This window comes from Arachis hypogaea, chromosome 4 (genome assembly GCF_003086295.3).
Source record: "Arachis hypogaea cultivar Tifrunner chromosome 4, arahy.Tifrunner.gnm2.J5K5, whole genome shotgun sequence".
NCBI classification, from domain to species: domain Eukaryota; kingdom Viridiplantae; phylum Streptophyta; class Magnoliopsida; order Fabales; family Fabaceae; genus Arachis; species Arachis hypogaea.
In genome coordinates, this window is record NC_092039.1 from 33,796,437 (window position 1) to 33,819,874 (window position 23,438).

Here is a 23,438-nt window from a genome sequence, read left to right on the forward strand (position 1 = left end):
TATTTTTCTCTATCACTGTTAGTAGTTTTTGTGAGAATACCTGACCAAAATTCAGTTGAGCTTGCGCCTCACGACCCTTGCACACAAACAGTTGTTGCAACTGCTCATAAGTTGCCCTCACAATAGCAGCTACAGGAAGGTTCCTCGTTCCCTTTAGAACAGTGTTGATACACTTCGAGAGATTCTTTGTCATGTGACCAAACTGACAACCTTCATCACAGTAATAGAGAACCTGTGCCTTCTTAAAGTGTCCAATCAAACATATTCCTTGATAACCCCTTCAATGTGTCCAAGTACCAATCACATCCTTCCTTACTAAGACTATAAGCTGCATCCACTTCTCCTCTGTAAATTTGAACCGGGTATTGAAGTTAGAAGTCATATGACATATGCAATAAGCATGGTGAGCTTTAGGAGGATGACATCCACTATTGGTAGCATTAAGAGCATCGCGAATAGCTTGAGATCTATCAGATATGAAAACTATGCCATGCTGCGGAGTGACGTGCTGCCTCAGGTTTGTCAAAAAAAGGTCATGACTCGGTAGACTCGAATTCCACTAGTGCAAAGGCGATGGAAAGAATGTTGTTATTTTCATCTTGGGCAACAACAATTAGCAGCACATGTAACGGCCCAGCTTCTAGCATGTCATGACCGATGCTAGCCGCCAAATGTTACTTCACGACTTTTCTTAGAGACTCTAGACCTTATATTAAATATATACACATGAGCCTGTAGCACTAGTCAAGATCGCGTGTCAAATATATAGATATAACAAAATAGGTATAGTCAAATAGATAATATATACATGAAGCATAGAAAATACAGAAAATATAGTAATATCATACATATATGCCCGAAGGCTCATTTAGTACATCATAATTCACATCAGGTTATGTCGTTGCTTATTCATAAAAATATTTATAGACTCCATATTTATACTAACAGGTCTCGACTCACAAGAGTCACTCTAGTCTGGGACCCATTCTAACTTATTTATATAGGTATTTACAAAAGCACCTAGCCCTCTAAAAGTCTATACAGAGCGATGGCAAAGACTACTACTACGACTGTTATAACTACTACTAGTAACCGATCCTTGGTAGCTGAAGAATCATGAAAGTGCTGTGTGGAAGTAAAAGAAGTCGCTCTGACCTTCCAATAATACTACTGCTGCTCGCTAGTCCCAAGGCTGGAAACTCAAAGAAAATATCGCTGGTTTGCATCTGCGGAATGGGAAAGTAAGGGGTGAGAACCTAAGGTTTTCAGTGGGGCACTACACAGGTATCCTAAGGGGCTCTGTAGCCTAAGTCTAAGACTTCGTGCAGTTAGGTCAATAAGTCACACAAACAAGTACAAGCACAAGCATATAGTAAAATAGTAACCAAGCACGAAATACAAGAAGCAGAGACAAAATACAATCATAGGTACAAGTAAGCAATCACAAACATAGAGAATGCAACAATCAAGTATGATGCATGTTTGGTCCTATGCAGGTCATGAGCTCATGCGTCAGTTGGCTACCTGCAGTCCGACGTTACCCAGCACAAGTCCGGATATGGCTACTCCACTGGGTCAGTCGCGCACTAGTGCCCAAAATACAATCGCATCACTAATAAAGAATGGCCCAAAAATACAAGGTGCTCCCAGTGAGTAGCAGTCCATATGGCGGACATCTCCACGTTCATATAGTCTTTGGCCAGGCGAGAAGGAAGTTCGCTCTGCCAGGTACTTCTTAGCACATTGGGGTTTACAGTTTCTTCTTCCGCAGCACATATCTATAGAATTTAATTCTAAGGGACTTCTCCTCCCTTCTTTTATAAAAACTTGTTCCCGACTCTTTCTTAAAATGTCTCAGCCTTGTCACATTTTACCATTTTGTCCTTTTTATTTAACTTTTCTTTTTACCGTTTTCATTAGGTTTTTAATGACGCTTTTACCCCTAATGTTATTATTTTACCATTGTATCTTCATATTTTTTCTAATATACCTTTTCTACTTGGTTAAGTTAATTATTCATTTTAATTTGACTTTATACCTGAAATTACTAATATGCCCTAAATACTCTAGTTTTACCATTTAACCTTATTTAGCATAGAAATTTTCTTGGATTAATCCAAATAGTTGCCTATGATTAAAATTATTCCTAATATTTTTATTAAATGCTAATTTTCACCATAAGAGACCTAAAACTAAATTTATCCTTTATTAATTTATTTACTTATTCTAGTTACCGCTTTTTACCGTTTTACTTCTAACTTTTACTAAAACTTTTATTTAGGCCTGAAGATTTTTTATAATTATAATATTTACCCAAATAATTATATAATTACTATTTTATCCCTAATGACACTAAATTTATAATTTTACTTATTTTTCATTTAAATTATATTTTTAACTCTCTTTTTATCCAAAAATGATCATAACACCCTTTTTATCTTTCCACCTTTGTTTCATAGGATTACAACTATTTTTCTAGCTACCTTTTAACTCTTTTCTATCATAATTTTTGTGCTCTTAGTGATTGAAAATTTCAGAGGTGTAGTTTTTATATTTTTCTTCACTTTTTGTGAAATTTAAAGCTTGAACTTAAACCCCAAGGACTTCTATGCTTCCGGATGTTTTCACACAAAATCCAGAGGCAATACAATAGTATATTACACATATTTAGTAAGCCAAAATAGTGGTAACTCACAAAATTTCTAGAAATTCAAAACAAGTATAATTTCACCACAAAGTGGCTCATATAAGTACCGAAAACAAGCACAACCATACTCTAACTAATCCTAAACCTTACCTCCTATGTAATTCAGTTAGTAAACCTTTCTCATACTAGAAAACATGCATACAAGGGCAAAAACACATTTGGTGGTGGTGAGTTTTGTTTTTGGGCCTAAAGTGTCGCAAAACGTCGAAATTCAACCACTGTGAGCTCGAAACTCCTTAACTCCTTAGGCGTGCTCCATGGGTGCTTCAAGAGGAGTTCTCTATATATGGAGGAGAGTAAGGATTCATCATGGCTACTAAAAAAAAAGGAGAAAGAACAAGAGTTTACCTAGCCGAAATTCGATATAAACACAAAGATTGGCAAAAACGGACAAGAGTTTGTGCTTATATGGTTTGAGTTCTTGAAGAACACTTGAAGAATAGTGTATGAATGGTGAGATAAGGGGCTGAAAATGAAGGTAGTATGTGCATAATTTCCTCTTTTTCTCCTCTCTCACTCACAGTACTTATCTCTCTTTTTATGGTAAAATGTTATTGAATTTTCGCTTGGTAATTGTCTTAAATAAAATTTGAAGTCTAACCTAATTAAATGTGGTAAAATAGGGCTGGAAAAATTAGAGATAAATTGGCTAATAGCAAGAGAGAAGGGGCGTGATTTTGAGAAAATACAGTTAGCATCATAATGACGTGTTTATCTGCGGTTAACCGCGGTTAATTACTCGTAGTTAAGAACACAGCAAAGAGGGATGAGAGGCTGAGATAATCTCAGCCCATAGGTTAAGAGAAGGAGGCTGATCTACTTGGGTAGCAAGCAAGAAGATTTGGGGTCTCTAAGAGTTGTTTGCAGACTACTAGCTAAAAATTCGGTTCAGGTAACTTTTACCGTGTGGTAAAATAATTAATGACTAATATTTATTTTTAAAGGAGTAAATAATGAATGGATGACTAATATAAATCTTGAGGCACATTTAGTTAGGTAGAAATTATTTTGACCACTGATTTTGAAGTTTTCGATTACTATAGTTTTTTTCGACGCACACAAAACCGTCACTAAAAGTGAATTTCTGGCTCAAAAAGTCTCTAGTGAGTCCCGATTTTGTGAAATAAATTTTAAAATAACCAGAAAAATCTATTTACCAAAAATCAGGTTCTTACAGCACACCCCTGTATTTGCCATACAAATGTGTCCCGTCGACCGAAACAAACGGTTAAAAATTTCGATACGGGAGAAGGCCCAAAACACCTTATCAAGCTGGCTAAAATCTCTGTCAATCATATTTTCATTGTAGTGTGGAACTACGACACAATCATGTATGGTACAAAGAAGGCAATCGGACAAAGCTTGTAATAGAATGAAAATCTTGTTATACGACTCTTTCTAATCGCCATAAATCTGAGCAATTGTCTTCTACTTTGCCATCTACATCTTTTGATATGATGGCTTGAAATGTAACTTTGTTGCACTGCACTTTGCAACACTAGGATGGATATAGATGGATCAGCATGTATAATTGGTAGGATAACAGTGCAAATCAAACTGATATCTAATTGAGTGTGATCTTGAGACGTAGTTGAAGGCAAACAAGTATGTGCCCCCCAAACCTCCGCACCTCCCTACAAGAGAACTCATAAATTTAAACATCTAAGATATACCATAATATACATTAATTTAATTCTATAATCTGTTAATACAACATTTACCAGTAGTTCAAATTCTATCGAAGTGCTACACGAAGACTCCATGGACACCCAGTGAAAGATTGCTTACATCGACAATGGTATTTTAGCCTATCTGACTCCAAGACCATGTACTCAACATTTTTTCGAATACTGTAATTCTTCACTGCCAAGAGAACATCTCTACTCATAAACCATTGGCCCACTCAAAATTCTATCTCTCCATCTAAGTTGTAATCCTCATCATCGCCAAAATTGAAAGAGTCCTCTAGTTGCATCGTATACAAATTAAGAGTGTGATAATGGCTGAAAACTTCTGATAACTGTGGAACAATCAACAGGGGAGGAAGAAGAAATCGAACACCTCCACCGCCTGGAGTATCCGGCACATACTCTTTTGACAGCTTACTATCGTTGGACGACCTGGTGTCGACAACATAATCTGAATCAGACTCGCTCAACTTTACGTCAACACTATCCCGCGGATCGACAAAGTGAATTGGCCTCGTCGAGACCGGGACTACATGGGATATTGAAGAAGATGGTCCAAAACCACTAATCATGTCACGAATCTTTGCATACAACTCCATCACATGTTGTGGTATTAGTCTACCATGCACATCAAACATTATACTGACGTACTTATCGGCTTCAACCCAAAACGTCATATTATTAAGACCTCCATTAGACAGCACTGATAGGAATCTATATACTACTTAGCCAACCTCTTTCGAACCAATTGCTTCTATGTTGATCAAGATGACATTCTTAAGTATATCTAGAGAATCAACAAGAAAAATACACATCATTGTAATTAAATTGTACTCAAATTTTATTCCTTTATCACCGTTTTTAATGATTCCATTGGAATAAACTACAAAAAAAAAATGTTTACTAGCTTCTTTTGTTTTTTTTTTTTTGGAAGAAAAAAAGAAAGAATAAATAGAAAAAAGATGAATGTAAAATGAATGAGCCAAAAAATTACTTATATAGATATTTTCTATTATGTATCCACGTACCCCAAATACAATGTCACCATACTTATTATGGCGGTATTTCGGATACAGTACCAGAAAATTACTTAAGGTGATATCCTAGATACAATACACCTGGCTTATGCACATGTTTTCAAAGTATTTATATCTTAGGTATAGAGTATTTGGATTGTGCTTTTTTAGGTTTTGGTTCTTCTGTACTCAAAATGTGTAAGATTAATACAAATACATAAATACATTATAAATTACACATAAAAATATATTTAAATAATTTAAATAAAAAAAATCCAATTTAATTGGAGTTAGTTAAAAAATTATTCGAGTATCTAACTCTCTTTCAATATTAGCATTAACCCCCAAAATCCTGCCTATCACTCTATAAAAAGTAGGAGCTTGAGGAATGTCGGGAGATATTTAAAATTAGTAAATTACTTTGGAACCTGAAAAACCCCTTGCAAGTTGCGTTAGCTGCAATGGAGGGAACCTTGCTACCCCTATCCTCTCCAACCCCTACCAAACCCAACAATAACTTCATTCTCTTCCAACGCTTCACTTTCCCTTCTTCACTTAATCACTTCCAAAAACCCTCTCCACTCCCAAACGCACCGTCTTGACAGCTTCCTCTCGAAACTCACACCGTAGCTCTGCACTCGCTCTCCACGAAACCGCATCCGTTTCGGAGAAAACCGACGCCTCTTCCTTTGCCGCTTCCGCTTTGCCCAAAATCGACAAGACCGGCAGGTTTTGCAGCCCCAGAGCCGCCAGAGAACTTGCTCTGTAAACTGAAATTACTCCAAGTTTATTCTCCTTGCATTTTATTTATTTACTCGTGTTGCTTCTGAAATTCTGATTCTCAAAGTTCTTTTTTTTTTGTTTTGGAATGTTGCGATTTTAGGTCTATAATTTATGCTTCTTGCTTGGAAGGTTTGGACCCGGTTCGGTTGTTCGAGAAACGGATGAATGAGCGGCGAGGTAACGGTTGGCGTTTTGTTTGGTTTGAAGTTGGGACCTTGAATTATGGTTATGTCATGTGGTTGAGTATTGTAAGTGGAATGTGTTTGTTTTTTAACTTTTGGTTGGTTTCAGAACCCGGTTATGACTTTGACAAGGAGAAGTTGTTGAAGTATAATCATATGAGTTTTGGAGGGCCACCTGTTACTGTTGAATCTGTTGAAGAAGAGAATGAACTGCTAAGTGACATTGAGAAGGAGTCTGCTGTTGGTAAAAATTGTTCAAAGCCATTTTCCCTCTTTTTTCCTTTCTTTTTAAAAATTAAAAAACAGTGATAAAAGATAATTGAACCTTGCCTGTGGCCTAAAATTAAACTAGCAGTAGTTGTTTTTGTTATTGTCAATAACTCAATATAGATATTGGAAGTGAAATTCTTGCTGCTGCATTGAAATTGAATTGTGTTGGACATGCTTGTCATAACTTCTAAGTTGTTTGCCAGAATTGTAAAATCAAGTATTTTCGTGATTTGTAGATTTGATATCTAATCTTCACACTTTTTGTGGCTCTGGGAAAGAAGGCAATCATTTTGATTTACTGTGAATGTGCAATTTTATCAGTTTTCATGGTGAAAAGTTTATATTTCTTTTCTGGTTCTTAATGTTGCTTTAAAACCAGGCATCAGTAGCTAACCTCCTTGATATTTCTTATGATAATTCAATGTTGAAAGTCTAGCATGTTCACATCACTAAAATACATTAATACAATAACAGGATTTTTATTTCAATGTAAATAGCAGTTTAACTTGGTTGTTGCTGCAGTAGTTTGGATGTTTAGCAATCCAAGCATCCGATGCATGTCTTAAGCTATTCTCAAAATGTTAGGATGCGTTTGGTTTGCGTTTTCATTTTCTGTTTTTATTTTCAGTATTTTTTATTTTCTGAATTTTGTGAAGAAAAAAGAGAAAACACCGAAAACAGTAAAATCCTATTTTTTTTTTTGTTTTCACTTCCTGTTTTTTCTTTTTTCTTCACAAAATTTTGAAAATAGAAATCACTGAAAATGAAAATGCAAACCAAACGCACCCACACCCTTATTTTGAGTTGTTGACAGTATGTTTGTATGAGGGTTTATGTGGTCATTAAACCCTCTGTGAATTAGAACTTTGGCACTCAAGCACGACAACTTTTTATTTAACAGCTTTTCGTTCAGGCACCAAGTACTGGTGAAAGTTTTACAATTATGGTATAAAGTAAGAGTTTTCATAAATTCAGCACAGCCTTCATTATTTCTCTTGCATTTTGCCCAGGGAACTTTTCACCTGGCTGTGTTGCATTTATTTCCTGTTCAGTTTCTATATTTTGTTTTGTTGCTGCCATCTCCAAACTGTTTAAAACATGTTTTCCGCATGCCAGAAGCTGAAGTCCTTGCAGCTCCTCCAAAGCTAGTATACAACAAACTGATATTGAGGTAAAACATTTTCATAATAGTGCTATATCAAACTTGAAATGTTAGATAAAGCTTCTAGTTTGTATCCCTTTCTCCCCTCCTTCCTAACATTGCAAGATTGATTGCTCCTAAGTGTGTGAATGCCGTGAGGGAGGATAATAATGTAAGACCATGCTTTATTTGCAGGTTCACTAGGAAATTATTAGTTGCAGCGAGGGATAGATGGGATGCTAATGTTGATGTCATTAACGAAATTGTCCCACAAAATTGGAAGGTATGGAGTAATATCTCTTCTGTTCAATTTATTATCCCCCCCCCCCCCCCCCACTTTCAAAATTCATGCAAGTACTATTCATAGTTTCTTCTGGCAGTTGGAAAACTTATATCTTATTAATCATGATCTACTTATTCATCCATGTGCCACATTGAACATCTTTAGGAAGAAGGGACAATATATTAAGAAAAGGGTAGATGATTAACTTTATTTATTCCTTCCTACATTTGATCATCCTTGGGAACAAGTAATAGTTTTAAGGATTTCTATTTGAGGGAATGAGAAAAAGAATATCTCATGCAAAAGTACCACAAAGTTTTATAATACATTATACAGTGCTGTTTGTTTTGCTTCCTCCATTCTCTGGTTAAATCTTCTATCTATTGCAGTCGATACAAGAGATTACTTTTTGTATCTGAACATAAAAGCTATAAACTATAAGCCCGTGAAATTTGGATGGTTTCTAATATAAAATACGAGATGCTTTTCTTCTTATCTGTGAGATTAAATAGTCTGTTTTTCTGCAAATAACTTATATTCTTTGGTTCACGACCTATATGGAGAGAAGGATTGTGTCAATGATTGGGATATTTGAGAGATGCCATCTTTCCCCTTTTACAGGCCATCCTTTCCCTTCTTCATTTTTAGATCTGAACATGAAACAACTCCTAGTAGAAGTTAACACTTAATATTATTAGTCTTGAAAAAAAAATTATTTTTTTTACAAAGGGAAGAAAATTTTGAAAAATGGGGCATTCCGAGAATCGAACTCGGGACCTCTCGCACCCAAAGCGAGAATCATACCACTAGACCAAATGCCCAGTTGTCAGTGGTATCACATCACTATTATTTTAGTGTGCAGTTTTTCAAATTGACTTTGACTTCTTTATTCATGTTTATTTGTTAGCTGTATTTCACATACTATATGCAATGAAACTCCTGCTTCACTTTAGATCCAGAACATGAAACTCTCCCTATTTAAAGCCAAGGCTTAAGTAAGCTTGTCAACCTAGGTCGATTATAATCCAGTTACCCCTGAATGCTTTCACACTATACAAAATCTTGGCTTGCAAATTTACACTGGACAGAGTCCCCTGCACAATTCCAGTCATAAAACCATTATGTTTTTGTATGATGAATTGATACGATGATAGAACAAAGATCTCTTTTAAGTTTCAAAGAGAAGAAAAAGGAAAAGAGAAGAAATAGATCTCTAATATGAAGGGAGCAAAATATTAAAAATGGGGCATTCCGAGAATCGAACTCGGGACCTCTCGCACCCAAAGCGAGAATCATACCACTAGACCAAATGCCCAGTTGCCAATGGCATCACACCACTATTATTTTAGTGTGTAGTTTTTCAAATTGACTTTGAATTCTTTATTCATGTTTATTTCTTAGCTGTATCTCATATAGTATATACAATGAAACTCCTGCTTCAGTTTAGATCCAGAAGCTGAAACTCTTCCTATTGGAAACCAAGGCTTAAGCAAGCTTGTCAACCTAGGCAGGTTATGATCCAGTTATCCCTGAACAATTCACACTACACAAAATCTTGGCCTGCACATTTACACAGAAGAGAGTCCCCTACAGATTGCCCGTCACAAAACAATTATAGTTTGTATGATGAATTTATATGATGATAGAATATAGATATCTTTGAAGTTCCAAAACAAGGAAAAAGAAAATGAAGAAATAGATCTCTTATATGAAGGGAACAAAATATTAAAAATGGGGCATTCCGAGAATCGAACTCGGGACCTCTCGCACCCAAAGCGAGAATCATACCACTAGACCAAATGCCCAGTTGCCAAGGACATCACATCGCTATTATTTTGGTGTGTAGTTTTTCAAATTGAGTTTGAATTCTTTATTCGTGTTTATTTGTTAGCTGTATCTTATATAGTATATACAATAAACTCCTGCGTTTAGATCCAGAAGCTGAAACTCTTCCTATTGGAAACCAAGGCTTAAGCAAGCTTGTCAACCTAGGCAGATTATGATCCAGTTATCCCTGAACAATTCACACCACACAAAATCTTGGCCTGCACATTTACACAGAAGAGAGTCCCCTACAGATTGCCAGTCACAAAACAATTATAGTTTGTATGATGAATTTATATGATTAGAGAATATAGATATCTTTGAAGTTCCAAAACATGGAAAAAGAAAGTGAAGAAATAGATCTCTTATATGAAGGGAACAAAATATTAAAAATGGGGCATTCCGAGAATCGAACTCGGGACCTCTCGCACCCAAAGCGAGAATCATACCACTAGACCAAATGCCCAGTTGCCAATGACATCACATCGCTATATTTTGGCGTGTTGTTTTTCAAATGGACTTTGACTTCTTTATTGATGTTTATTTGTTAGCTGTATCTCATATAGTATATTCAATGAAACTCCTCAGTTTAGATCCTGAACCTGAAACTCTCCCTATTGAAAACCAATTAACCAAGGCTTAAGCAAGCTTGTGAACCTAGGCAGATTATGATCCACTTAACGCTGAATGCTTCACACTATGCAAAATCTTGGCCTGCACATTTAACACAGAACAGAGTCCCCTACAGATTGCCCGTCAAACAAACCATTATAGTTTGTATGATGAATTGATATGATGATAGAACATAGATATCTTTGAAGTTTCAAAACAAGGAAAAAGAAAAAGAAGAAATAGATCTCTTATATGAAGGGAACAAAATATTAAAAACAGGGCATTCCGAGAATCGAACTCGGGACCTCTCGCACCCAAAGCGAGAATCATACCACTAGACCAAATGCCCAGTTGTCAGTGGTATCACATCACTATTATTTTAGTGTGCAGTTTTTCAAATTGACTTTGACTTCTTTATTCATGTTTATTTGTTAGCTGTATTTCACATACTATATGCAATGAAACTCTCCCTATTGGAAACCAAGGCTTAAGTAAGCCTGTCATCCTAGGGAGATTATGATCCAGTTACCCCTGAACACTTCACACTATACAAAATCTTGGCCTGCACATTTACACACAACGGAGTCCCCTACAGATTGCCAGTCACATAACCATTATAGTTTGTATGATGAATTGATATGATGATAGAACATAGATATCTTTGATGTTCCAAAAGAAGGAAAAAGAAAATGAGGAAATAGATCTCTTATATGAAGGGAACAAAATATTAAAAATGGGGCATTCCGAGAATCAAACTCGGGACCTCTCGCACCCAAAGCGAGAATCATACCACTAGACCAAATGGCCAGTGGCCAATGACAAAACATCACTATTTTAGTGTGTAGTTTTTCAAATTGACTTTAAGTTCTTTATTCATGTTTATTTAGCTGTGTTTCATACAATGTATACAATTAAACTCCTGCTTTACTTTAGATCCAGAATATGAAAATGAAGCTCTCCCTATTGAAAACCAACGCTTAAGCAAGCTTGTTAAGCTAGACAGATTACGATCCAGTTACCCCTGTGCGGTTCACACTATACAAATTCTTTCTGTACCGAAACCGATTGCAAAAGAGGATGTAGGTCCCCTAAGAAAGGACGTGTGTAATGTAAAACAAAAAATTGATTGCTCTATTGTTTGTGCCTTGCACATTTACACTTTACTGAGTCCCCTGCAGATTGCTAGTCACAAAACTATTATGTTTTTATATGCTGCATTGATGATGATAGAAAATAAATCTCTTAAGTTTCAAAAAGAAAGAAGAAAATGATCTCTTATATGAAGTGGAAAAATTAAAAATGGGGCATTCCGAGAATCAAACTCGGGACCTCTCGCACCCAAAGCGAGAATCATACCACTAGACCAAATGCCCTGTTGTCAATGACATCACTTCATTTTTAATTTAGTGAGTAGGTTTTCAAATTGAGGTTAACTTATCTGTTCATGTTTATTGCAAGCATGTATTTCATATTAGTATGTATATTATATATAGCTTTCGCATTTTTTTATTGATTTTTCTTCTTTGAGATCTGTAATTTTAATGATTTAGTAATCTAAAGATATTATTGTATGCTGTTTTTGATTTATCTATTAAATAATCTTTGAATCGAACTCGGGACCTCTCGCACCCAAAGCGAGAATCATACCACTAGACCAAATGCCCTATTGATAGTGATATCACCATTACCACTAAGTAATCCATGTTTATCACCTTATTTTCAGCGGATATTCATGTAATATATAAATAACTCTTTTTTTGGGGAGTTCTGCGTTTGTAATTAAGTTGTTAATAATCTTACTATAATTTTGTATCTTATCTCTATTGTATCCCTTATATAATAATATGCTTATAGTAATTTATCTTGTCTATTGATACATGCAGAACGAGCCTGCAGGCAGGATTTTAGAGCTTTCTATTCTGCATTTGGCAATGTCTGAAATGACGGTGCTCGATACAAGACACCAAATTGTCATCAATGAGGTTCATCCTTTTCTTTTTCCCTTCTTCTCTCCAGCATTAGCCTTCTTTATTTCTTCACACATTATATCTTACCAATGTGTGTATGTTTGTTTTGAAGGCTGTGGATCTTGCTAAACGGTTTTGTGATGGAGCAGCCCCTCGTATCATAAACGGTTGCCTCCGTACATTTGTCCAAGGCCTAGAGCTCGGGGCATCAGAAACTGAGTTTAGTTGATTTCTATGGATATTTCATATTTATGTGTTCATTGCCTTCTGTTTTTTGAAACTCCCAGTATAGATTCAAGGGAAAATTGATCACCCATGATTGGATACAGTTATGTTGAAGCATTATGTATGGGTTGGTATCGGTTACGGAAGGCAATGTTTGAAGCAGGTGACTAGGTGTTATATTTGATACAGGTCACATGACTTTGAAATGTTGCATCATGTGTAGTGTATGTTATTTTAATATTTTTGTTGTCCAATTGTAATAATAATTTCATAATTTGTTTAAGTTAGATGAATTGATTATCTCATGGGATTTCAACAGATGTATAAAATTTTTTGTTAATTAATAAAATGATTTATCTTCCCAAACAACAAATACAAAAAAGTAGGTTCTTCTATTGCCTACTAACTGCTCTCCATTTAAGTAAAATACATAATTAGATAATCATGAAACTATAATCTGGTGATTCAACTCTTCAATTTTTTTAATCACTTGCTAGAATTTAAATCCTTAAATATTCTCTTTTTTGTTTTTATTGTCGAAACCTTAAAATATTCCTTAAACTTCAACGTATTTTGAGGGGGGAAAATTTTGAGGGGGCAAAAACACTAACCAATCATCCAAATTAAGAGTTAGTTTGGCTAAACTTCTTAAATAAGTTCTTTTGAAAAAGGAACTTAAAATATAAGGATTTTTATTAATAATAACTTTTAAATAAGTTATTTTGAGTTTGGATAGTTATTATAGAAGTCCTTATTTTAAAGTTGTGCATTAAATAAGAGTGATAAAATAGCTTTTGAAAATAGGAGAAGTCACATTTTTTAACTTCTTCAAAAGCTCTTAAATAACTTTTTGAAAAGTTAAAATTTTATCTAAAAAATTGTACCAAACACATTAATGTAACTTTCTATAAGTCAAAAGTTGAAAAAAGTAACTTTTTGATGTTTCCCAAACGGACCTAAGTAATAAATTTCAAACTTAAGTATTTTTTTTCCTACAAAATCTTAGAAATTTTTATTTAAATGAATTAAAAAATATTTTATTTACTGTAATAAATAATTTTAAAAATTATTACGAAAATTCGTAGGAATTTGCACGTATCTCGTTTAACAGTGCATGTAATATGTGTGTATCTTGTTTACAGCGAGGTTCTGGACTCCATTTCCAACCTTTCTACCATTTTCTCCTCTCTTCTATCATTTTCTAATCATATTTTTTAGTAAGACGAAGATGGCGCGCGTAGATGCACGGCTGGAACAGCGAACTTCGCAGTTAGTTTTGTTATCTTGACATTTAGGTTATTTCATATATGTATAGCCATGGTTATAATACTTGACAAGAACTAAAATACAATTCATGATTTAGGTGGCCAAATGTATCGCTAGCAACAGATCATTGATAGGGTATAATTCTAGAAATGTGGTTCTCATTTTTTTGTAATTAAGTTTTTAATTACATAATTATTAATGTAGATATTAAATATTAAGATAGATATTTTTGAACCGTTGAAGTTAATTTATTGGTTACATGCTTCTTAATTTATTAATTTAGTTATTAACTATTGAAATAAAAGTTATTTTTTACATTAAGTGAACAATTATGTAATTTTGTAGTTATCTAAATTGAATTATTAAGTAAAAGTTTGTGGATTAGATTATTAGTTAGTTTAGTCAATGTTTTTATTTTAAGTAATGTATTGAAGAAATATTTATTAATTAACTAAGTAAATACTAATGTAAAAAGTTTTATTGACATAAATTCAGTTAGTATATATGTGTAAATTTCTATTAAATAAATGTATATAATAATTAACTCAGTTTGTTATGTCGATGTACGTGTACAATTTTTTTTTAATTGTGATTAGTTATTTTTTATCAGAGGCCTTGCTTGCTTCTGCCTCGGCGAATGAGTCACACGCTTCCATTACCAAATGCCATCGTTCCGTATTTGAGGGAAGTTGACTTCTGCGACATGGTGCCTCTCAGGGACTTCGTTTTTGATAATTCCCTGATCACGGCATTCGTGGAGCGCTGGCGTCCGGAGACCTACATGTTCCACCTGTCATGGCATGATGGGTTAGACTGTATCAACGGCATGATGACCTTGCAGATGAGGCTGCTATCCAACTGTCGATGGTCTTGGGATATGACTGGTGCTAAACACATATGCGCTTCACCAATCCTCCGAACCTCCCTGACGAAATAAACCATTCATGGTTGGAAACTACACCAAATATAATAATCATAAGTGAGTAAATACGCCACAATTAAACTTGACGTCATCACTATCCGAGGTTCTGTCGGAGGGCTACACGGAGACTCCAATTACATCCAGTTGCAGCTTGCGGCAATGCACATGGTACTTTAATTGGTCCGATTCGACCACCCGATACTTATCCGCGAATGCTGTAGTTCTCCACACCCTGTATTACTGCAGCTCTGCTTCTGAATCTGTGACCGACCTGAAACTCCACCCCATCGTCTAGGTTGTAATAGTCTTTTCTGGTGTTGAAAAACGTAGATTTCTCATGCATTGCGTCTAGATTCAATGCATGATAGTGACTTGGTACATCTGATAGCGCTGAAATCTGGTGGGGGAGCGGGGAGGCATAGCATACCGCTGCCTCGACTGGCATTTCTAGTACAAACTCCTCAAAGGAATCACTATTGTTACTATCTGCAACGTATTCTTCGTTGGAGTCTTCATCACTCACGTTCAAGTCTTTTACTGGACTAGCAACATGAATTGGTGGTGGTGCGAGAGGTGGGTAATCCTGCACAAAAGTTGAGAGGATGGATCCACTACCACCAACATCACCTAACTCGACAGAAAGCTCCATCACTTGTTCCGCCATGATTCTTCTATAGATGTCAAACATGAGTCGCACATGCTCTTCACCTTGGATTCAAAACAGATGAAATCGAAAAACTCCATTACCCAACGATGCTAGCAACTTATACCCCACCTTTTCGATCTCTTTTCTCCCTAAACCACCAAGGTTGCTCAATATCAGACTCTTCAACTCGGACAGCAAACTTACGCGCTGGGTGCGCAACAATAATGGATTATCACACTTAAATATCACCCCATTGTCACTGTTCCTCATACGACAATTAAGATATACACACAACCACATATCCGTTATTAGTGGACATATTGGCCTATTTTCTGGAAGAAAAACACAGGAGAAAAAGATATGAAATGTATGTGGAGAATGTCAAAGACACATCCTTTTATATCGGTTCGAAATTTGTCTTAATGTATCTCGTTTACACTGTAAACGTTATAATTTGACACGTATCTCGTTTAGCTTATACGTATCTCGTTTACATTGTAGTGTAAACGAAATAAATAATTCTACGTATTTTCACAATAATTTTTAAAATTAATGCATTTCAGTAAATAAAATATTTTTTTAATTTATTTAAATAAAAAATTCCAGAATCTTTGAGTTACATATTTTTTATTGACATAAAATTAAATAATTTAATATATATATAAAATTTATTAAAATTAAATTCTTTAAAAAAATATAAAATGAACTGATTATTCACAAATCACAACTCACAAGTCACACCAAACCGGCTCTGTTACCAAAATAAAACCAAACTGGTTCATCTTCTTGCTATCTATGTATGCCCTAATCAAAGGTCATCGAAACACTATCTGCATCTTCGGCTCGAAACGAGGACTCTGAATTCAAGCTTCCACAACCCTCTTCCGATCGAAATCAGTATTCGGAAGTCATAAAGGGTTTTTAGTTCTTAAAATGCTGGGTGGCCTCTACGGCGACCTTCCTCCACCATCCTCGGCGGAGGAAGAAAAACCCACCACCAACTCCACCGTCTGGTCCACCAGCACCAAGATGGCCCCCGCCACCCTCCGCAAACCCGCCACTGTCTCCGCCCCTCCCGTCACCCTCCTCCGATCTCAATCCAAACCGAAACCCCTCCCCACTCCCTCCTCCTCCTCCAAAATTCCCTCAATCCCTGCCGCTCCGGCACTTCCACCGCCGCCGGTCCTCCCCGACGACCCAGCGCACCACCAGCCTGCACTCGTCGGCGTCCAGTCGACGGTGATAGAGGAGTACGACCCCGCCAGGCCCAACGACTACGAGGAGTATCGCCGCGAGCGGAAGCGAAAGGCGAGGGAGGCGGAGATGATGCGTGAGCTGGAGCGGCGGCGCCAGGAGGAGGAGGAGAGAGAGAGGAGAGAGAGGGAGGAGAGAGAAAGAGAGAGGGAGCGGGAGCGGGATTACGGCGATTCCAGGTTGAATATTTCCGGCGAGGAAGCGTGGAGGAGGCGTGCTGCCATGAGTAGTGGAGGTGGCAGCGGTGGTGGTGGGGGCGCTGTTCCGCGATCGCCGTCGCCACCAGGGAATTCGGATGGTTTTACCATTGGGAAGTCGGAGACTGGTGGGTTGGGGCTGGGGGCAGGCGGGCAGATGACGGCGGCGCAGAGGATGATGGCGAAAATGGGGTGGAAGGAAGGACAGGGGCTTGGGAAGCAAGAACAAGGAATCACTACTCCATTGATGGCAAGGAAAACTGATAGAAGAGCTGGTGTTATTGTGAATGCCAGTGAGAACAGTAGTAATAAGCCTGAGAAGAAGGTGAAGAGTGTTAACTTCCATGGGGTTCCTACTAGGGTGCTCCTACTTAGGAACATGGTATGTATATTCAATAGTTCATGCTGCATTTTTTTATTGTGATTCTTTTAATATGATTTGGCTATTATTTCCTTCTTATTAGTCTTTGAGATAAATGCCAGTGTCATGTTTTTGTGCTAGAGGCAAAGGAGGGCTCAAAAGACCATAGTTGAAATTGTTATGGAGATTTATATATACCCGTTTGATAAGTTTAAGTGACAGAGAGAGTAGTTTAGATTTAAGTATGATTTATGCCGCTATCCATGGAATCAAGGCCAGGGAGAGCTTAGTTATTGTTGCTATATTATGGGCAACTAATTTGAGAGCTAGGGAGCCTATTCTATTAGAATTGTTTGGCTATGCTGTGTTGCCTTGCTGTTCTCATTACCTGCATCTTGTATTTCTAGCTGTCTAGGCCTAAGTATCTTGTTATTGTTGTAATTATCATCGTTTGTTATTGTTGATCATTTAATAGGAGTAGTCAATTCACTCAATTGTCATAGTTGTTAGTTTTGTTATGATGGCCGTATAGACATAGAAGTATAGCTGAGATGATCTCAAGGGATTCATTTAGCCATTCCAATTTAATTACTAAGTTGCTCTCTGCTGCTGGCCATTTTTCTTGGTTGTCTTGTTTGAAGGAGTTTTTGAAGGTGCATATTCTTTTTGGCAGTTTTTTCCATATAAGCTTTCACTATGTGATTGAGGATGTCGTATCTATAATTTAAAAACCTTGGGAACTGATTCGAGTAAGTGTGGACAATTTCAATATTGCAATTTGAAGCCAAAATGCATTTTGCTCCCCCCCCCCCCCTCCCTCTCTTGTGTTGGCATCATAACAAACAAAGCATACTTTTGAGTGTTGTATCATTAGGGAAGCCACTGATTAAGTGATTATTGTATATCTAGCATGCATAATTTTCTGATTAATTAATTTGATGTGCCCAGATTAAGCTCTTTCCATTTTCTCCCGCTAAAGTTGAATATCTTGTTTATGAAGCGTTCTTTCTAAGTACTGTGTCATGTTTATGCTTTCTTGTTGAAGGTGGGTCCTGGTGAGGTAGATGATGAACTAGAAGAGGAGGTAGGATCAGAATGTGCCAAGTATGGAACTGTAACTCGGGTTTTGATATTCGAGATAACAGAGCCAAATTTCCCTACTGATGAAGCAGTAAGAATTTTCGTGCAATTTGAGAGATCAGAGGAAACAACCAAAGCTTTAATTGACCTTAATGGTCGGTACTTTGGAGGTAGAGTGGTGCAGGCCTCATTTTATGACGAGGAGAAGTTCGGCAAGAATGAGTTAGCTCCAATGCCAGGAGAAATTCCTGGTTTTTCCTGACAGGAAAAGACTCGTTGATTTCCATACAGTTGACCCTGGTGATTGCTCTGAAATCTTGAAATTGAAGGTTCAGTGTTTCATTACATTATAAGATAATTAAGCATTGTGTTGTACTTCGGATTCAATCATGGTCGAAGTGTGTTGTAAGGATGACAAAGGGTTGCTGCTCAAAGAATTATTGTGATGAAAAAAGAACAAACTTCACTATTAGCTAGCTAGTTCTAACGATTTTCATTGTACATTGTTAGTTCCTTGATGTGATGATCGAATTTTGAAATTGAGATCCTAATGATTAGTTATTACGGTGTCAGATGCTATACTCTGATACCATGATGTATTAATCGCTGTTAGTGAGAATAGAAACAACATTCGAAAAAAAATTAGGATTGTTTCATTTCCTTTTTGAGATTCAACTTTGTATTCATTGTCTGCATTGCACGATTCTTGCAATCCGCATGGTTGAATATTTTGTATTTGGTCATTTTCAATAAAATATAAGAACGATCACACTCCAAAAGATTATCCAACCCAGAGAGTAAATCAAGAAAAACTGTATACAAATTCCAAATCTCCTGCATTCATTTAGCTAGAGAGTTGATATGGAGAATCATAGCACACATAAACTCCGAACAAGTTGCAGAAATCTATGACCCGATTCCACCTCTGAACCATCTCAGAAATGAGGTTTCCACGCCTAGAAGGCTAACTTCTAGTAGTTACAGTTAGTGGTGTCTTGTACTCATTCTACTTCATACACCAAACTGAATGCTAATAACATTGAAAAGTAAATGAAATGCATTGTAATGCTATACTAGTCAATGAGAATTGGCATTTCTGCACTGTTGCGGTTTTCTGCACTTTTACCTCCTGGCTTTTCTGCAATCTTGGCCCTGGCCTTTTTCTTTTCCTTCTCTTTTTCTTTCCTTTTAAGAAAAGTTTCAGGGAGGTCACCTCTAAGAATTTGAACTTGGAAGACAAGTTTCTCTTCACTCGACTCCTTGAGTTCAAAGACGCAAGCGTCCCCAACCTCCAAATGATTATCAACAGCAAATTTTTTCCAGCCTCTGTGGTTAAAGAACTTGTTGTAACTTTTGCCTAGTCCGCAATACTGTATGTCCCAGCTCTTGCTTCCATACTTGAGAATAGCTGGGACTACAGCTGAAGGAAGTGCTAATTCGTTTGAAACCGGCTACATACCAACAATACAAGATGTAAATAATTCTACCCCAGCATTTCAGAAAAAACATAGTTTTGTTTCTAACAGTGTGAAATAATATTATCAATATTGGTCTCCAACATAAACATTACGTTGTCTTGTCTGAGCTCAACGCTTCTTAAGGCAGAGTAAAAGAAGCAAATTTCCAGTATAGTACACAAAGAAATGTAACTTTGAAACAAGGAAGTAACTTTTAAAACACTGTTCATCTATGTTTCACCAAAATACATGTGTGAAATTTGGTCTAGTGTTGAATTTTGTTACCTTATGCCTTTCTATGTGTAAAGTTGTGCATCTTTTTATTTGAATATTTGCACTTATTTTGGCCTTGTTTGTACATTAAGCCAACATACATCTCTCCGTTGCTGATTGGGGTGTGTGATTCCTTTTATGTGAATCTCACACTCTATCTAATGACATGCCACAGAAGTGTATGTCGGCTTGGTATACGAAACAAAATAAATACACAAAACCTGTCATATTTATCCACTCCAAATCCAGACAAATAGTTTTTAGGTTTTAGCGTTGCATAACGCCAACATGACTCACATCCTCACCATCATTGAACTCACAATCATGGTGAGAATGTGAGTTGAGTTTGTCTAAGACGTACATTTATATTACTATACCTAATTATGGCCATTTGACATCTTAATAAGATGTCTTTATATTAGAGAGGCAAATGCAATAATAACATATTTGTGTGTAACAAAAAGTATGGGATTACCATGCTAAAAGCAGGATAAATATGTGATTTTGAAATAATCACATGATAGAATGGGCATCCTGAAAGTGGTTGAATGTCTTCATCCCCCGGTAAATTTGTTGTAGGACCGGACACGGTTTTCAATGGAGCTATGTTTTCTATTACAACTCCAGAACTACTTGCAATGAAGTTCACTGCAAAATTTGAATTAGATGAAGTTAGTTTTGGAAAAAAGAAAATTAATTCTACTGGGCCACCAGGACATCCCCATTCTCATATATTATTAGGAGTTAAACTTAAGAATATTTATAGTTAAAGGTAAAATTTGTAAAAAAAATGATCTTGTTTTTATGTCAACCTAAGTAACTAACCCTAAAAGTTTTACCTTTTGAGTTTGACGTACTCATTTTGTGCTGCAAGTCTAGACAAGAAACAAAGTGAAAATTAAAAATAACAGGTGCAGGAGAAGGATCTACATGCCAAAAGAGATTCAAGGTTAAGTATCGCGCACCTGGAGGAGATGGTGTAAAATAAGAGATACTAAGCCTATATTTGTTTGAAGAGAAAATGGAAGGAAAGAAAAAAGAAAAAAGAAAATGAGAATAAAAATGATTATTTTTTATTATTTGATTGAGGAAGAAAGTTAAAAAGAAAAAAATACAATAATAATAATAAAGATATTGTTCTCACTTCTTCTCATAGGACAAGATTAGTGTGTAAGAAAATACAATAATAATAATAATAAAGATATTATTCTTTGTTATTTTATATGTTAATTATTAATTATAGAGTAAAGTTATCTTTTTTCTTGTTACTGAACTATATTTTTTTATTATTTTATATGCTAATTATTAATTATATAGTAAAAATATATTAAAATTTTATTAATATTATTTTAATTTTATATTTACTTATATTTAAATTAATTATATTTTTATTATTCATAATTATTAATATAAATTTTATTAAACATATATAAATGAAAATATCATTCTTATTAATTACAGTATCATTATTCTTTTTTTATGATTTTATGATATTTATTAAATATTATTTTTTAATAAAAATAATATAACAAATATAAATTAATTAATTAGTTATTGAAATAAAAAATAATTATTTTAGTATCAAAACAAAATAAAAAAATTATTATAAAAAGATACTAGAATTTTATATATTCATTTAATGATAACTGGATTATAATTTATTGAATATAATTTGTTGAAATTTGATTGTTTTTAAAATATTAGTAAAGATTATTTTAAATTTTAATTTTAGACTTTCGACTATTTTATATTTTTTATTTACGTAAGTTCTATTAGTTTAACCAGCAACTTATCGGTTGAATCAATAAACTAGTGAACTAATAACCTGACTGGTTCGATCAACGGTTCAATTCTTACAACTATGGACAAGACTAATTGACTAGGAAAATTCTATAAAATTGATGTTATAATTGAACAGATCTACTACACATCGAAGCCTTATTGCCATCAAACTCCAACCAAACAGGTCCAACACCAACAAAAACTACCCTCATTAAAAGAGCGTGTACACGCGCCTGAAACCCTAGAAAACGTTACTTATCTCTTCGCGCTCTAATATGAAAAACCGTTCATATCTCCTACTCAAAACTGCAACAAAAGAATTTAAAATCTCTCTCAAAATCTTTCAAAAAATTTTCGAATTTTCTGCGGAAACTACTACAAAATCCGGTGGTGCGTTTGAGATCAACAACAAAAAACACATAAAAAGAACAATAAAGATTTCTCAAGGTACTGATAAAACTACTTGTTCATTATGTTCAGTTTTTTCCTTCGCATTTCTTGCATTTTTCACATTTCTATTAGTTCGATTTAGGGTTTAGTGGATCGAGTTCGTTCATTTAGTAGATCGAGTTTCTCTAATTCAATTTTTCTTGTTTTCTCTGTAACTAGGGCATCTAATGAAACTGTGTTGTTAATTTATTGGTTCTAATAAATACTTTCGCTTTATTTCTTAGATTAATTGAGATTCATTTGGATCCAGAAATGAATTAGACATGTTTTTGTTGATGATTGAGTCTTTTTGACTACTTATTCAAAACTGAACTGATTTTGGTTCATTTGTGTGTTAATTGAGGTTCACTTGATGCTACCGATAAGTATTGACCAAATTTTTTATTTCTTAAGTAATTTCGGTTTATTTCTTAGTTTAATTAAATTTTATTTGGATCCATAAATAAATTCGACGTGTTTTTATTGATGATTGAGTCTTTTTGACTGCTTGTTCAAATCTGAACTAATTTCGGTTTAATTGTGTGTTAATTGAGGTTCACTTGATGTTGTTGATAAGTATTGACCAAATTTTTTATTCTTTAAGTTATTTCGGTTAACTTCTTAGTTTAATTGAGCTTCATTTTGATTCAGAAATGAATTTGATATGTTTTTATTGATGATTGAGTCTTTTTGACTGCTTGTTCAAATCTGAATTAATTTTTGTTCATTTGTGTGTTAATTGAGGTTCACTTGATGCTGATGATATTATTGACCAAATTTTTTATTTCTTAAATAATTTTGGTTCATTTTTTAGTTTAATTGATGTTCATCTGGATCCAAAAATGAATTCGATGTATTTTTATTGATGATTGTGTATTTTTTATTGCTTGTTCAAATTTAAACTAATTTCGATTCATTTGTGAATTAACTGAGGTTTACTTGATGATGCTATTTAAGTATTGACCAAATTTTTTATTCCTTAAATAATTTCGGTTCATTTCTTAGTTTAATTGAGGTTCATTTGGTTTCGTTTAGCTTGACTTTGCTAAACTTGTTCATGTGTGCTTGTTTAG

At 35.1% G+C, this 23,438-nt stretch overlaps 3 protein-coding genes and 7 non-coding genes across 10 annotated transcripts; 2 read left to right on the plus strand and 8 right to left on the minus strand.

The window, feature by feature from the left end:
• The first annotated feature begins 5,475 nt into the window (after nucleotides 1–5,475).
• LOC112796642 (uncharacterized) lies at nucleotides 5,476–12,911 on the plus strand. The gene is made up of 7 exons (XM_025839194.2): nucleotides 5,476–6,176; nucleotides 6,295–6,371; nucleotides 6,486–6,620; nucleotides 7,763–7,817; nucleotides 7,983–8,070; nucleotides 12,390–12,488; nucleotides 12,586–12,911. The coding sequence occupies exons 2-7, from the start codon at nucleotides 6,356–6,358 to the stop codon at nucleotides 12,700–12,702; spliced, it is 510 nt and encodes a 169-aa protein (XP_025694979.2). The 5' UTR covers nucleotides 5,476–6,176; nucleotides 6,295–6,355; the 3' UTR covers nucleotides 12,703–12,911.
• On the minus strand, nucleotides 8,820–8,891 carry TRNAP-UGG (transfer RNA proline (anticodon UGG)). Its single transcript has one exon. It is a non-coding gene; the product is annotated as a tRNA-Pro (tRNA).
• TRNAP-UGG (transfer RNA proline (anticodon UGG)) lies at nucleotides 9,314–9,385 on the minus strand. The gene has a single exon. It is a non-coding gene; the product is annotated as a tRNA-Pro (tRNA).
• On the minus strand, nucleotides 9,804–9,875 carry TRNAP-UGG (transfer RNA proline (anticodon UGG)). Its single transcript has one exon. It is a non-coding gene; the product is annotated as a tRNA-Pro (tRNA).
• On the minus strand, nucleotides 10,289–10,360 carry TRNAP-UGG (transfer RNA proline (anticodon UGG)). The gene has a single exon. It is a non-coding gene; the product is annotated as a tRNA-Pro (tRNA).
• TRNAP-UGG (transfer RNA proline (anticodon UGG)) lies at nucleotides 10,784–10,855 on the minus strand. Its single transcript has one exon. It is a non-coding gene; the product is annotated as a tRNA-Pro (tRNA).
• TRNAP-UGG (transfer RNA proline (anticodon UGG)) lies at nucleotides 11,242–11,313 on the minus strand. Its single transcript has one exon. It is a non-coding gene; the product is annotated as a tRNA-Pro (tRNA).
• TRNAP-UGG (transfer RNA proline (anticodon UGG)) lies at nucleotides 11,808–11,879 on the minus strand. The gene has a single exon. It is a non-coding gene; the product is annotated as a tRNA-Pro (tRNA).
• A 3,339-nt stretch (nucleotides 12,912–16,250) lies between the features above and the next one.
• Nucleotides 16,251–19,099, plus strand: LOC112796643 (DNA-damage-repair/toleration protein 111). Its single transcript, XM_025839195.2, has 2 exons — nucleotides 16,251–17,365; nucleotides 18,390–19,099. Exons 1-2 carry the CDS (start codon nucleotides 16,466–16,468, stop codon nucleotides 18,684–18,686), a joined length of 1,197 nt encoding a protein of 398 aa, XP_025694980.1. The 5' UTR covers nucleotides 16,251–16,465; the 3' UTR covers nucleotides 18,687–19,099.
• Nucleotides 19,100–19,239: 140 nt separating this feature from the next.
• On the minus strand, nucleotides 19,240–21,177 carry LOC112796644 (B3 domain-containing protein Os06g0112300). The gene is made up of 4 exons (XM_025839198.3): nucleotides 21,120–21,177; nucleotides 20,994–21,029; nucleotides 20,630–20,802; nucleotides 19,240–19,875 (listed from the first exon to the last, which is right to left on the minus strand). The coding sequence occupies exons 2-4, from the start codon at nucleotides 21,013–21,015 to the stop codon at nucleotides 19,498–19,500; spliced, it is 573 nt and encodes a 190-aa protein (XP_025694983.1). The 5' UTR covers nucleotides 21,016–21,029; nucleotides 21,120–21,177; the 3' UTR covers nucleotides 19,240–19,497.
• Nucleotides 21,178–23,438: the final 2,261 nt, after the last annotated feature.